Raw genomic sequence first — 16,049 nt, forward strand, 5'->3', positions numbered from 1 at the left:
GAATTTTTGAGCAAACACTCAACAAATACCATCGAGCATCAACCATATTAACCAAATATGGCTGCAGCTCACGGCTCTAGCTTCTTTTTTTTCCTAAACTCAAATCACTTCGAGGCACTGTTTTCAATCCATAGAATGTCTTCTAATAAGGAAAAATCGCCGCGAATAAAAACACAACTTTAAAACAGCGTTTAAAAAAATGTTGTGATGATTGGATAGTTCGTTGGCGTATGTGTATCGTTTCTGAAGGACCAAACTTTGAAGGTGATAAAATAAATTTGGACGAATAACAAAAAAAAATGTTTTATGGATATAATCCCGATACTTTTTACACAGAATGTATATATATTCTCTATTATCTCTCATGGCGCGCGGGCCACTGATAAAGGCCCGGCGGGCCACATGCGGCCCGCGGGCCGCAGTTTGAGTATAGCTGGTTTAAACCAAATGCAGTTAAACGGTAAGCACTACACCTTTTGGTCTAGAAAAAAATAGGCTTAGGCCCATTTGAATTTATATTCTTAAGCACGAGAACTTAAACTTAACTTAAGTCTTGCCTAACGTCAATAGGTTCCGTCAATCACAGCACAGCATTCCATGCCTACTTATAGCTCGACAACTTCGTGCGCGACCCTCCTTGCGGGGTGAAAGACGCGGAGGGGACGAGGTACCCAAGACGACAGCGGGTAGCGGTTAGGTAGCGGGGAAGGGCAACGCGTGCACTGCACGTCATTATTACGGCAGTCTCGGCCGAGCAGTCGAGGCGGCCACATGTGTTGTCAAATCTGTCATAATCTGAGTTCGACGCACATGAGACCACTGATCCTGAGACCATTAGTCTTAAGATGAGTGTTGAGGCCGGAGCCTCCACAATCGTTGGAATATTTAGGTATCTTTTTAATATTATCATTATATTATTATTAGGTATCTATAATTCGTCAACAAAACAACGAAAAAATAACAAATCGTATAATTTCTCAAATTAAGGGGCTTCTTGTAGAACAGCGTACCGGATCAGTCCTGCTACGCGGCTAAAGGTTGGTGCGGCGCAGTCAGAAACGAAAAAGTAAACAACAAAGACGAAGAGTCCATAAGACAGTGCGTCAGTTGTCAGTTCTTGTAACTGGGAAAGCGACCAAAATTGAAGGTGGAAGATTATAATCTTCTTCATTAAAGAAAATGGAAGTCACTAATAATTACTGAATGATTCTGGTGAAATCGAAGTTGTGGAACACAAAAAGACATTGTTCGATAGTGTAATAATCTCTGCAAATAAAATATACACATTTGAAGAGAATCAGAAAGTATACACGAATAATAAAGACAAAAACTTCGCCGAAAATAGTGCTGAAATTGATAGAAACATTCCATGGTAGGAAGGATGGAGGGAGAGGATAACCAAACAGCTACTGCGACTCGAAAGTGGTGTCCAACATGGACGGCTTCCAATCGACCCGTTGGACCAGCCAGAAGAAGTTGCGATATTCCACATCGTAAGGATTCCGTTACCTTGGAATATTTACCTTTTTATTTTTTATAATCATATAACCTTTTTTAATAACGAATATTTGCCTTTTTATATTTGTTTTATTATCTATGATTTGTCAATAAAATAATGTCAAAGCAAATACAAATCGTATTCGAAAATCATTGAAGTATAATGTCCTAGTCGCAAATTATAGATTAAATCTCATGATAAAACTATAATCTTCGGGGGTTTCCTGTTGAACAGTGTGCCTGCTACGCGGCTAAGGCTTGGTGCGGCAATAATGAGTAAGATTATTACACGACAGACTAAGGATGTTGTATATAAAGTGTACAAGTATTTTGAAAGTCGCAAAAATGACCGGTCGACGATTGAATACGCAAACGATATTAATTTGAAAAAAACTGTTTCTGAAGCGACCGGTTTTTCGGAAACCAGCATTCAAAAAATCATAAAAGAAGCGAGATCCATGGAGGCACAGGGCAGCACTTTCAAATTACCACAAAACAATATAAGTCCTAAAAAAAGGATTGAAATTGACAGTTTCACGGAAGGTGTCATTCGCAGAAAAATTACACAGTGGTATAATGTCAAAAAATGTATGCCGTCGTTGAAAAAGTTAAATGCGGAGTTAAAACAAGACGATGTTCTTCATTGTTCACGTGAGTACTTGAGACAGACAATACGTAGGCTTGGTTTCAAATATTTATCATGCCAGTCAAAGCGAAAAATATTGATTGAACGTCACGACATAATGCGCCTACGGTGGCATTACATCAGACATATAAAAAAATACCGCCAGGACGGTAAGTCAATAATTTTTCTGGATGAAACTTACGTGAATCAAAACCACGCGACACAAAAATGCTGGCAGTCTAATACGGAACGTGGGGCTATGAAAAACATCGGTAAAGGACCTCGGATAATAATTGTACACGCTGGCAGCCGCAATGGCTTTGTACATAATGCTTTACTGATGTTCAAATCACACTCAAAGACCGGTGATTATCATGGTGACATGAATGCCACAAATTTTCGAAAGTGGATTGATGAAAAACTTACACCAAACATTCCTCCAAATTCTGTTATTGTTATGGATAACGCAGCTTACCATAGCACTCAAATCGAGAAGAAGCCTACAATGAGTTCCCTGAAAAGTGACATGCAGCAGTGGCTAGAACGCAGGGGTGTTCAGCATGATAGCTCTATGCGTAAATGTGATTTAATGAAAGTAATTGATGAGCAAAACACAGAGAAAAAATACAAAATTGATGAAATTTTGAAAGAAAATGGCCATATCGTGCTTCGCCTACCCCCATACCACCCGGATTTAAATCCTATTGAACTTGTGTGGGGGTACGTAAAAGGCGAGCTCGCAAGAACGTCGATTGACTCTAACTTAGATAAAAAGATAAAAGACTTAGAGTTGCTTTTCTCTAATTATTCGACTGAAAAGTGGAGAAATTGTGACGACCATGTCATAAAAAATGAAGACGAATATTATAAATCTGATAGAGTATTTGACGATGTTTTGGACAGGTATGTTATTGTTTATTTTTAATATAATGTAAATTAAACATAAAATATTATAGTTAGGTATACACTGAACTAATATGACTGGCGTACAGTACATTATACTTCAAAGTAGGTATAATGTTTTTTTGTTTTTGTTTTAGATTTATAATTGAAGTTAATGAAAACGATGATGAAGATGAGGATGACGACGACGATGAACAAGTTCAAACAGAGAGTGAACATGAAAGTGACATGGAAATTGATTTATAAAATAAAACAATTTTACATAAATAAAATCAAATTGGTAGATATTCTGAAGGTAGACATCCTAATTTTAATTCTGTCAAACTATAAATTTTAAGCTAAATATTTACATTTACGGGAACACTCATAGAATAAAATTTTACTTACTCTTACATTACGTCAGAAATAGTTACAAGCTATCGTGAGATTAATCCGGGCACACTTTTCTACGTGTGTAGCATGTCGTGCTACCTCGCCCCCTCCGCGTCTTTCACCCCGCAAGGAGGGTCGCGCACGAAGTTGTCGAGCTATAGTTTTGCTTTATTTAAAATTCTCCAGTGAGAAATTGGGAATAGGTAGGCACTGCTTCAATTCAATATTTTTAATTGTGAACGTCTGACTGATATTGTGATTTTTATCCTAAATGAGACCCTATCATATTATTTCATATATACATAATACACACATTTGATGTTAGATTATTTAGGGTTTATCGTTTTAATGTAGAATGTTATTTAATGGATTAATGTTAAGTAAGTAAGTAAAATTCTTTGTCAAATAAAATATGTTGTTTTGTTTTGTACTGCCTACCTACCAACCACGAAATAAAGTAAAACTTTTAAAAATAAAACGCCATTCTACATTGAATCATTTTTTATTGTTTTATCGAGTAGGATTACATTAATTTTCATAAAGTAACAAGCTAAGTTAACATGTCTAACAAGCCCAGTTTATTGCTTGAGAAAATCTTCCCTTCCCAAGCATGAATTTAAGCCCCGTCAAGAAAAATCAGCCAATCAGAACGCTGTATTTCATAATCAAGTTAGCGCTACTACAAAATAAGTGGTAGGACCTATGTAGGTACTTACTTACATTTATATCGGTTATAGAAGGTAGGTTTCTAATGAAATCACATTTAATAAGTGATAGGTGAGTATAGTAGGACCTACTCTACCTACCCATTTTTATGCCGTCTCTACACACTGGGCTAGTGGCTTACCATGCGTTGTCCTATGAGTAGAAGCGACATAGATAACATTATTTATCAAGTCTAACAAGTGTTATTTATTACTACTAACCGCAAAAGAAACGTTGGCATTCACATGGATTTTATAGGTATACATAATAACATAAATAGTTTAAGTAATATATTTTTCTAGTTAATTTAATACATTTATATAACGCTTTCGTTTAAAATCGGAAACATAAGTTCATAGGTCGGTTGAACTGAAACTTGTATCGTAGGTTCCACTGCTTATTTAATAATAATTCAATAATGTTGCTTTATGTAGGTAGGTATTAAAAACCTAATTTGAACAAGAAATAGAATAATCAAACGAAATAAATATTATTATTACTACCTCGAAGTCGGTGAACAGTTCCAAAATTACTAATTTATAAGAATGTAATGTAACAACGCTTCTAAACATGTAATGTTGGTATTTAGTAAGGGTGATGTTATAAAATACTGATAGGTACATTATATAGCAATTACGAAAATTAAATAAGACAGCAAGGAATGTCCCGGTCTGACCAAAATAAATATAATCTAATTTAGTTTTTCAATGACTTACCATCCTCAATGAACTATAGATAATCTTCATAATGCACGGTGCTAAAAAGGGAATAGCCGAAGGGGTGACTCATTACTCACTTTCGGCTGTCTATACCACTGCCTGGCCCTGTAGCACGGTGCGCTATATCGACGTGACAAAGTTCTCCGTCGCGATCACTCTTTTTTCTGCGCGATGCAAAACTTTTGTCACGTCTCAAATGCGCCCTGTGCCCAAGCCCTTCTGAATACCTTTTGCAACAGCATATTACATATTACGAATCTCAGTGGTAGTTCATCCGAATAGTTGATCGTGCCATCAATCCTGCCTAGGTACTCGTGTCTACTTGCCTAGCTTTGGCTATGAAGTTAGGCTTCCTTAACAAATGATAACTTATGTGACGCAATTTTGTGATTATCGTAAAAAGAAGTTTTAACTTATATCTATTTCTGGTGTGAAAATTAAATTGATTGTACCTAGTGATAGCAGCTCAGTAAAGGTTCATAGAACGATTCGCCATTGTTTCATCAATCACTTTGGCACTTCAATGTAGCTTTTCTTTCGAATAGTTGTTTATCTAGCCAATCTATAATTAGGTAAGTATAAATAATTTATTGCAACTACTGCTTACAAAGTCAAAGAATTGTGTATTAGAATCAGAAAATAAAAATACAAGGGGTCACTATACAAATTGAGGGAATGAACAAACGAGATTTCTCATGTAATCGGTACCCTTAATACAATGAGATAGAGTCGTGGTTAGGGCAGCGCTTCGAAATTAGTAAATACAAAACTGCAGCGCTAACCACGACTCTCCAATTAACCGTACTGATTGCGTGACAACTCTTGTTCGTATGTACGTTATGCGATTTCTATAGTGACCCCCCAGATTCGTGAACCAGGACTATTATACCGAATTATAAATATTAATCTAGATTTTATTTGTTTACCTATCTTCCTCAGTCTTCGGTTTCGCTACTAGGACTGTCCTCCGATTTACACCTGAAATTAACAAATCCGCCGTCAGAAAGATTTTGCCTCGGTAGTAGGGAGGCGAATGAAATAACTGCGATAATGTCACATAATGCGTAGGTTTTATTATTGAATACTTAGTGTGAAAACTGAATTAGTAACGTATGTGCATTGTGATGAAATGCTATTAAATAAGTAAATATTAAAATGTATTCGCTTAGTCGCAGTTTTATATGGCATTGGTAGGTGCGTGCCGCAACGTGCTATGATTTTGGCTCACAGTGGAATTTTGGCGTCTACCTACCTATGGGGTTTTTTTCGATCAATTTTGTTATAATATGTGAGTATAACTTGAAATTTATTTTAGCGATGTTACGCGTATCGTACGATTTTTGGTACCTACTTATAAGTAATGTAGTTTTTTATAGGTCGCTTGTGGTATACGTATAGTCGAATATCCTCATGTAATTATATAGTAGGTAGACAGTTTTCTTCAGTTAAAGACGTTCAGCTATCCATTGGGACATTCGTTGCATTTCGTAATTAAAAATAAATAATGAATCCGTTGTACATTGAGAATTAAATCATTTATTTAACGAACAATACATTTATTACGTAAACATGTTAGTGTGAATAAGCATTAGTATGGGTAAAATATACTTAATGTTAAACGATTAATAATAATTATCTCTTGAAAGTAGACATTTAATTTAGATCAGAAAAAACTATGTAAGTTTTAAGTGGTCTAAATTAAATAATCCACCTTGATTTTGGGGCCCCCTTACCTAATAGGATAGTTATGTAGGTACATACAACTAGGGAAATTTTAAATAGACAGTTGTTAGTTGTTTCTGAATTTTTCCCTTAACGTCGCTTCCCATAATGTCGCTTTGCGTTTTACCTCAATTCCCAATACCTCGCTCCTCGCTTCACAGTGGTTCCCGGCACACCGCGCCACATTTATGGTTAGAATCAGTACTGTCAGAGTCAGAATTTTCATAAAAATTATAATAAATAGAAATACAAAACAAATAAATAACGCAACCATCATTCCAACCATCTCATTATTCTTTTAAGAATAAAAAAAACTTTATAAAAGGTGTTGCAAAAAGGGTATACTAAGCCGAATCCAACATGCTGCACATGCTGTATTCGGCTTAGTATATCCTTTTTGCAACACCTTGTATAAAGTTTTTTGGTTATATCTAACCCCAAATCTGAAATCAGAATTTCAAAATTCGCGAAAATAAAACATTCTCCATAGTAAGAAGTCATGTGATCAACTAAGTTACTATGGAAAATGAACATTTTTTTCACGAATTTTGTAGTAAGTATATACCCTTTTTGCAACACCCTGTATAAGAACAATTTTAAGCAATCTTAAAATATTGTTTGAAAAAGACTAACCATGATTGTACCATAAGTTAGCGCGACATTCTGGGACTAACAGTAAGATGAAGAGCGATGTAATGGGAATGCAGGTAAGACGTCTGTTGAGGAGCGACATTATGGGAAGCGACCTTCAGGGAAAAATTCGTTTTTCTTTATAGAATACAATATACAATACAAGTTATAGTAGTAATTCCGTTCTATACACGGTAATTTTACAACATACAAGATGTAATACATATAGGTGTTCTTAAAATCTATTAGGTAAATACGTAGTTATATAGACTTCTGTATACCTATGTAATAGTTTAATAAGTCATATACCTACTTGCATATAAAATATTAGTCAGTAATAAATATATATCTATTTGTTCCATACTAAGAACACGTCTATTACACGTAACAAGTATAACCGTAGACTATGTTATAGGGAGGATATGGGATTAACGAAAAAAAAATGAAAATTAAAAAAATCTAAAGCAGACTAAATAAACAGACGATAGTTTTGTATTAATTTATTTAGACACATCACTGAATGGCCGCCTTTTGTTCTGGCGTTGATCTTGCCGTATAACTGACTTAGTGTAAATAAGATACACTGATGGACCAATGAGATATTACGGATCCCCGGTCCTCGAATCACACGCGACGTGGTGGGTTGTAGTTGACCAACCAGCGGCCGTTGATGCATCAAGTTATACGGTACGATCATAAGTAATAGGGATGACGACGTTGGGGAAATAAAACGCTATAATAATCTTTATTGTTATATAACAATTTCAATTATCAGTAGCAATGCCATTGAGCATATCAAAATTGAAAAAAAAATAATTGTTTAGTGGTTTAGTAATTATGAGATCTTTTTCGATGTTTTATGTTTCGTGAATCGTTTTGACTATTTGAGCTCTCTAATGTATGTAATTTCTTATACGAATAACAATAGTCTAAAGTTAGCAAAGCTATTACACTCAAATTTAATGCCGGAGTGATTACACAACAAATTGAGATAAAAACGAAACAGCTATGCCAAAGTTAGACTAGGTTTATTGCGAGTCCGTAAGTGTAGCGTTAGTAAATGATATTTAAATGTTAATGTTTCAAAATGCATTATCTTTAAAGTAATTTAAATAAAAAGTAAAAAAATAATATATTTAAGCGCGTGTGATGTTTTAACTAAGTCTTTCTATCTACGATGCTGAGTAGGTAGGTACTTAGCTTATTTTATTTACTTATAAACGATTAATTTATTTTTACTATAAAATAAAATATGTATAAAAGGTCTGTATGACACAAAAAAGTACATTAGTATAAATCGATCAAAAAGTTTGTAAATTCGTTCAACCAATACGCATACCTATATTTTTCCCGTTTTTATTTTTGTTGGGTTTCGTGTTTGAATGTAGTTTAAATTTAATTAATTAATTAGATTATGGACTGAAAAAGTAATAAATCGATAATCAACTCCAACTTCCAACTAGACCCTGTCTCCAGACGTATTTCCATCAGAGCTCACTTTTCAATCGGGGTTAAGAACTTCAGAAAACCGAATAGGGCCACTGCTGTACCATCAACACTTCGCCTGGTTAGTGACTGGTTCATTTCACGCTACACGGCCACGTTACTAAAATTCCGCTTGGATCCAAAAATAGTGCCTCAGTTTCTCAACCCCACGAAAGCGAGCTATGCGCGACGGCCATTTTGTCTAGCTGGTAACGGAGCCAAGATGGCGGCCTAGTGTTTGACGTATGCGTAAATAACGATGCCAGCGATTAGTACGCCGAATGTGATGGTGAGTGGTTTGTAGAGCGACCTCTTGAGTGAGTTCCAGTTGTCGGCCTCCTTGGCCTTCCGCTTCATGGCCGACACTCGCTCGGCCAGGTCCTCGGTGCGACGTCGGCGCAGCTCCGACGTGGACGGCACATCAGCCAAACTGCCGGGAAATCACACATATTAATGCACTGTAGAGGTGGGGCTGCTGGCATGCATGACACAGCTGACACAGTCGAAGAGGGACAGCCATAAACAACATTAATTTCTACTAGTTTTGGCACGCTGTGATGACGCTTTGACGTTTTTGTACAAACGGTTGTTAGTCCCGTATTAAATTCGTTGAGGGCGATTAGCTGGCATTTTATTTAAATAGTGACGTGCAGTAAAAATATCAATGCATAGTATTCCTGTTTGGAATTAGCTGTGGTCGGATCGGCAGGCCACTCGGCCTCAGGGAATTTCGACACAATTCAAATGCATTGTATTGTCACTTCTGGGATCGCCAACACAAGTAGTGATCGATGAATGATGGAGCTGGCATTAAAATAGTTTTCTCGTGGCTTGGTTTTGCATAATTAAAAGATATTATACTTTTAATTTTGGCTCTAGGTAATCTGTCTAAATGGTCATCATAGCGTGCCGTTATTGTAATAAACACATATAGATACATTGACTTCATTCTTAAAAAGAAGTTGAGGGGTGATGAAATATGATTCATTGATGAGACATGACAGACAATGAGTACTACTGTAACGACAAATAATGTGACTAAATTTTTGATTGCGCAGTCTGGTAAAATAAATATTTATAGCTAACTTGATTAACAAGCCACGTAGTCTCAATATTTGTCACTACAGCTGTAGTAAAAGGATAAGGGACTTAAAATATAATAAATAAATTCATACATATAGGTAAGGTTTATGTTTAAAGTTCAGAGTTGCAAATACCATGTAGATTATTACTTAGTGGATTGCACAGTATAGTAAGAGAGATACAAGAGTAATTTCGCTGTGCACTTTTAGAGAAAGGAAAGATACGAGATGCGAAGCCGCAGTGCGTAACAACGCTAGCAAAATGTTTGATAAAGTATCAAGATTATTGGAATGAGTAGCCATTCCTTAAATGTGACCAAGATTTGGAGCTCCAGGAATACTTTTGGAACTGTGACCCTTCCACTTGGTCTATAGATCCATATTTTTCCAGAGATAAGTCGGGCACTTTTCTTGAACTTGTGTTAGTTTTTCAGGCAAAATTTATGTTAAATGTTATTGTAAAGCGCATTTTCGCAGTAAATATGATCCATGCACGGCAGAACCACTATTGGCACAGTTTAGTGTGAACTAATCCTGTGTTCGTGAGTTCCGTGACAATGGGTCAGTTGGTCGGATGAAGCGTTTGTGTCAATCTACAATTATGTATTATTTACGCGGTCCGCGTTTCTGTGAAGTTTTCATAGGCAAAATGATCTTAAATATAATAAATTTATCTGTAGTGTAGCTGGTTTAATTTGAATTGAAATTCCTGTTTTATTTAACTATTATAAATATGATGTCAATATGTGTATTGTGAAGGAGTCATGGGGAAGCACATCTAATAAACAGTCCACATCGACTACGCATTTTTTCCTGAGTTCTGATAGTTGAATGTCAATGGTCTCTCAGTATTATCATTGATACCGATGGAAGTATTTGAATACTGTATTTGTTGTTTATATGCTTCAACCACAAAGTTTAAGGAGATAAAACTGTGTGTTAATTAACTTTTTTTTAAATATTCTACCAAGTCGACTAACTAATAACATGCATATGTCTTTCGCTGTAATGCCAAAAACATGCCACTGAGAAGTCATTGACAATTCCTACAAACATTTAAAAGCGAGCTCACATGTAACTCTTTTTTTTTATTCGTCTTAAACAAAATGAACGGTCATTCAGAAAGGAAAAAAAACAAACTTAAAACGACAAAATCAAAGCACCTGCTGCATATGCCAGGCAGTAAAATAGTCTTCTGGACTTACATATTGTTAGTTTTTATATATTTTGTATATAATATGTATTTCACTGACTCAGCTTGCCGGCCTGCATTTTAGAGTAAAGTTATGTACGATATATATTCGTATAGAAATATAGTTTTTGATAATGATGCGATAGAATTGGCAATATTTAAACTGCTCTGTAACTTTTTTGTGTTTGTACTTTTATTTGTACCTGTCGGTTTTGTACGAGTTTGTGTCACTCGTATATAAAAGTTTGTACAATAAGTAAATTTTCTAGAGATTTTGTTTAAAATGTATGTAAATATTTTTTTATCGTTGTTAATTAAAACAGTAGTAAAATAGATTTCATTATAAATGCAGCATTGGATCCAATGCAGCCTTGTATAAATATCACCAGGTACTCATCTGGAATGCCACGAAATACAATACATAACATGATATAAATAGACATTTACATCTAAGAAACCTTAACATTAACAACATGAGATCATTAAAAATCTTCAAACATCTTAATACCTAATAAATATGAAATATTTAATTTAGCTACAACAATCTCATCGTTTTCTTCTAAATAGGATTTAATCCTGCAATCACATTCCTTTACTTTACCCTTTTTCCTTTACACAACCAAAACCAAAACTTAATCCTCATCCTCATTTCGCTTGCTTAGTCTCTTGTACTTGACAGTTTTGGAGCCAAAATGCTTTTTGAAGAAGCGTTTGATGATGTTGGCGCATCGGATGATGGTGGCTAACCTCTCGGGGGGTGTTTCAGCGGAGTCGAGCAGGGGCTCCTGGTCCTCGGGGCCGGGGGGCGGCGGGGGCGCGGGGCGGCGCGCGGGGGGCGGGGGAGGGGCACACTCGTCCGAGCTCGACCCGTCTGCCGCCGAGTATTGGAGGTTGCCTGCGGGCGGGAGGGGGGTTAGTGGTGGTGGTTGACGTAGATGACGCTAGCGGCAATTTTGGATCTCATTACTCAGGGTTTGTCGCTGGTAAGATCAATAATAAAAATGATTGCGTCCCTTAAAAAGAATAACGAAAATGCACGGAATGCACAGACGTAAAACCTAAAATACCTATAGGTAAGCGCTGCACTGTTTCATGATGTTACTCCTGAAAGTTGGCATAATATGTCCAGCAGTGCAAAATCACAGGCTGATGATAAACATTCACCCATAGACATGGTGGCAGAATTTCTGATCCATGTCTTCTTCTGACGTGGTGGCTAGGTGGCCGGATGGCAGCTGGATGATGAAGGCCGAGGACCGAGTGCTGTGAGAGAATCTGAATCCTCACCCACAGAACAGATGACTGGCAGTGGCTGGATGATGAAGGCCGAAGACGTCTCATGGCGAAGCTTAGAAGACGCCCACATCCAGCAGTAGACCAGACCAGACCCATAGACCTGATGTCTACTGGCTAGTCGTGACTGGATTAAAAAGGCGTCCCTTGAGATAGTAGGTATGTGATTCCTCACCCATGGATGTGGTGCTGGGTATCGGCGGCAGCGGCTTGCTGGGCGGCGCGGCGAGCGAGCCGGCGCGCGGCGGCGGCGGCGGCGCGGGCGCCTCCATCTCGCTCATGTCCACGTAGATCTCGTCTTCATCAGCGTCCTCGGCGTCCGGTTCCACCTGGTGGGGTAGTGGGGTGTCACTCTCCAAATGGACGAACTAACGAGCGCGAATTAATAACTGTACACGGTGTTGCGAAAAGAGCTACTAAGCCAAAACCTATATACGTGTGCAGCATGTTTTCTAAGCCTGTCGTCAGAATGTCAAAATTCGCGAAAAAAATAGCTTTTTCCGTCACCTAGGTTTCGGCTAAGTATACCCTTTTTGCAACACCCTGTATAGTTAGTTGTATTAAGCGTGCCCATTGCGTAAAAATTCTTGCTCGTTCGTTCGTTGATTTAGAGAGAGACCTCTCTGGTAGCTGAAGTTCAGATTACCCGTTGCAGTCAGAGATTGATGCAAGTCTAACGGGAGAATATTATCACGGTGTCAAACTCTACACCGGGGAGGAAGGCTGGTTAAGACTAGTCTAGAAGTATCTATTGTAAGTATACTTGATCACTACAATCAGCAGCCGTATTTCAAAAAAATACACTTGTGACGGTCAAGACAGGTTGGATAATCACGACTTTTCGACATTTTGTGCCAGCTGATGATGGCGGATGCCCGCATGGATAAACAATCAATATTACTGTCTAACATTCTAAAGCCATGTGGGAAGAAATTTTGTATCTAACATAACATCGTTTCAAAGTACATAATATTCAAACGTAGCTAAATGCTTACAAATTCATAATCGTAGTCTTTCTCTGTCTATTATTAGTTAGTAAGTTTTGGCGTAGATGGCGTTAGTAGCAACATATAACGCTGAAAGCGGTCATTGCTCTTTTACAGGCCATTGGCTGTTCAGGGGTTGAAGGTTGTAGTACTATTTTGTTTGTTGACAGTCTTTATCTCTACACAATGGGACACAAATGAATAGGACGACCGGAATTTAGTCCAGTTAAAGGGGATTATCCTGGAGGTTATTCTATTCGAGAACAATATAATCGAGAATATGAGAGGTGACAAACATAGTTTGGATCGTAAAGGGAACGAAATGAGCGAACTTTTATGAACAACCCTTCAGGTGTATTAGCTTCACTACAGTTTGAGTTTCCAGAAACTATGCTTTATGCTCTTTTCCTGTAAACGGGCGTTTGAGTCTCATATTAAACGTGGACACGAGTTCGAAACTTCACAAACGAATTCTTTCTGTTTGCTCGCTGCAGTTCTGGACATGTTTTATTTGACAACGGAGTTTTACACGTGTCTGTTGATTTCGCTCTGTAAAATGAAGTTTTGCTTGAGTTCACAATGGAGTAGTGATTTTTCAGTCGCTAAAATGACACAATAAAGCGTGTACATTTTTTTATTCACTTTGAAATAAAACTCGTAATAGAGTGAAAAATTACGAATTTTGTGTGAACTATCTACCCATCGGACATCATTGAGAATTCTTTGTGTAGGTACAACAGGTGGTGGCGGGTTCACTGAGGCTCACTCCGGAAAGGTTTTTATTAATGCTTTTAGAGAAAATTACAAAGGTTGCGTACAACATTTTCGTATAGTATGTGTTTTCTTTGATAAATATAATAATATTGCATTGTATTGTAGTCGACATTTGTCCAACCGAAGATCGTTATCACGATTAACCCTTTATGATGCAGCAAACTAAACTGCTCACCCCAAATAAAAAATGCACAGACCTATAGGACTAGATGCCACAAATGCACTTATTTCTATGAGAACCGGGCGGGCCGAAATTTGTTTAGGAATTATTATTTTTGACACTGATAATGATAGCTGGACGAACTAAACCAAAGTTGAAGTGAACCAAAAGTTGATCATGATGAATCTTTTGACACGCGCAGTACGTACAGTCAGCTTCATTAGGAGCTATCACTTTGGTACCTTGTCAATCTTACAAACCGCCTATCCATTCATTGAAATATTGACAGTTCTTCAGTTTGACAAGGTACAAGAGTGTATAGCCACTTATGCAGCTGACCGTACACTTGGGGAATCTAGTCATATCAGGTCTGTGAAAAAAGTCCACAAGTCCAAAACTCACCCAGTCCGGAGCGAGACGCTTGTGCCCCTCCAGCACGGCCTGGAACGAGAAGCGCAGCTGGTCCGGCGTCTGGATCAGCCCCGCGCGGTCCTTGCGCAGCTCCATCAGCACCTGCAGGATGTCCAGCTTCTCGATGCCCTCCTTCTCGATCTGGCAGGAGTGGGGTCAAACGTGAGGGTTTTTGATAGGAGTGTAAAGGGTGTTGCAAAAAGGGTATCATCACTACCTATCACGTTCCCACGCCTGGGGCACGTGATAGGTAGTGATGATAGGGGACTTCTTCTAATGAAAGAAGGGTTTTATGCCTAGTCCGCCACACTGGCCTAGTGCGGGGCGGTGGACGAAAATTGGTTCTCCATCGTACACAGTCAGTCACGTGACCGACAAAGTTTCTATGGTTTTTTTTTTCGTGAATTTTCGAAAGTCGTAGAACAAAAGTTGCTTATAATGACCACCCGAGTCACCCCCTTTCGGCTTAGTACATCCCTTTTTGCAACAACCTGTTTAACCTAACAAACGTTAAAACCACCGACATTCAACACTAAAAGCACAATTGGTGAAGTATGGCTAAATAACGCTCATGGTAACGTTATCTATGATCCTAAAAAAGCCATTTGGGAACTACGCTTACACAGCAGACACACAACCACACAGACACGTTAGATTTATAACACCCCTAACTTTGCACAGGAGTTCAAAATTTTGGCTGCCGATATTTTGGAGCGCTTTTACGCGTGTTTTGTAAGAAACTTCTGGAAAGGATACACTCATAACATAATAATTTCCCATAAAAATAGTATTTATAGCACAAACAAAATCATTAAATGGAAATATTTCATCTGAATCTCAATTTTCGTTATCTGAACAAAAATACGATCGGATACTACCAACTGAGTGAATCACCATTTCACATGAAATCATTATAGGTACTTAGTGTTTCATGGTATTATGACGAACCCCGGCTATATTTGTCAGCTATTGAAAAGCAAATTGGCAGCCTTCTCGTGCCTATTAGTGGCGTATAATGAAATTAATGAGCAATATTTCACCTGTGAAAATATGTGCTATTTCTCGTAAACCTATTTATTGAAATACTTGTATCTAGGTACCATTACATTAATTGGAGATTTGTTTACTGTATATAATCAAGACTGTTTCATTGCTATATAAAAATATACCTAACACTATAAAACACCTAGTATAGTGTACCAATCGTGAACTTGTTTTCACAACGATCTATAATGTATTGAATTTGACACTAATTACTTCGTGAATGTTTTCGTTTTGACTTCGGGATAGGCTTTGATAGTTTGTCGAAAACTATGAAGTTTACGTTTTCTCGCTTACAAAGTCGCAACTCTAGCTAACATAAAAGTTTAGACTGATAATGTACCTAGTCAGATTACAGGAGAAATCATAACATACTGTACATTGCAAAACCCGAACATGACGTAAAGAAATATAATCGAAAATCGAATACTTGAATTCTGCTACACCTGTAG

At 37.5% G+C, this 16,049-nt stretch overlaps 2 protein-coding genes across 3 annotated transcripts in view; one reads left to right on the plus strand and one right to left on the minus strand.

Moving 5' to 3' along the window:
- Positions 1-1,523: 1,523 nt before the first annotated feature.
- On the plus strand, positions 1,524-5,694 carry LOC125491269. The gene is made up of 2 exons (XM_048632810.1): positions 1,524-2,814; positions 5,687-5,694. The coding sequence occupies exons 1-2, from the start codon at positions 1,770-1,772 to the stop codon at positions 5,692-5,694; spliced, it is 1,053 nt and encodes a 350-aa protein (XP_048488767.1). The 5' UTR covers positions 1,524-1,769.
- Positions 4,418-16,049, minus strand: part of LOC119694828 (tyrosine-protein phosphatase non-receptor type 61F) — a 44,098-nt gene continuing 32,466 nt past the window's right edge. The window contains exons 6-10 of one of the 2 annotated variants that reach the window (XM_048632576.1): positions 14,548-14,697; positions 12,401-12,554; positions 11,680-11,827; positions 8,969-9,088; positions 4,418-5,799 (exon numbers count right to left, since the gene is read on the minus strand). In XM_048632576.1, coding sequence (XP_048488533.1) covers positions 5,757-5,799; positions 8,969-9,088; positions 11,680-11,827; positions 12,401-12,554; positions 14,548-14,697 — 615 coding nt within the window. In that variant the 3' untranslated portion in view covers positions 4,418-5,756. Of the gene's footprint in view, positions 5,800-7,658; positions 9,089-11,679; positions 11,828-12,400; positions 12,555-14,547; positions 14,698-16,049 lie in introns of those variants that run through there. The other variant, XM_048632575.1, reaches the window with a different exon arrangement.

The sequence above is a fragment of the Plutella xylostella genome, chromosome Z, assembly GCF_932276165.1.
Source record: "Plutella xylostella chromosome Z, ilPluXylo3.1, whole genome shotgun sequence".
Lineage (NCBI taxonomy): Eukaryota > Metazoa > Arthropoda > Insecta > Lepidoptera > Plutellidae > Plutella > Plutella xylostella.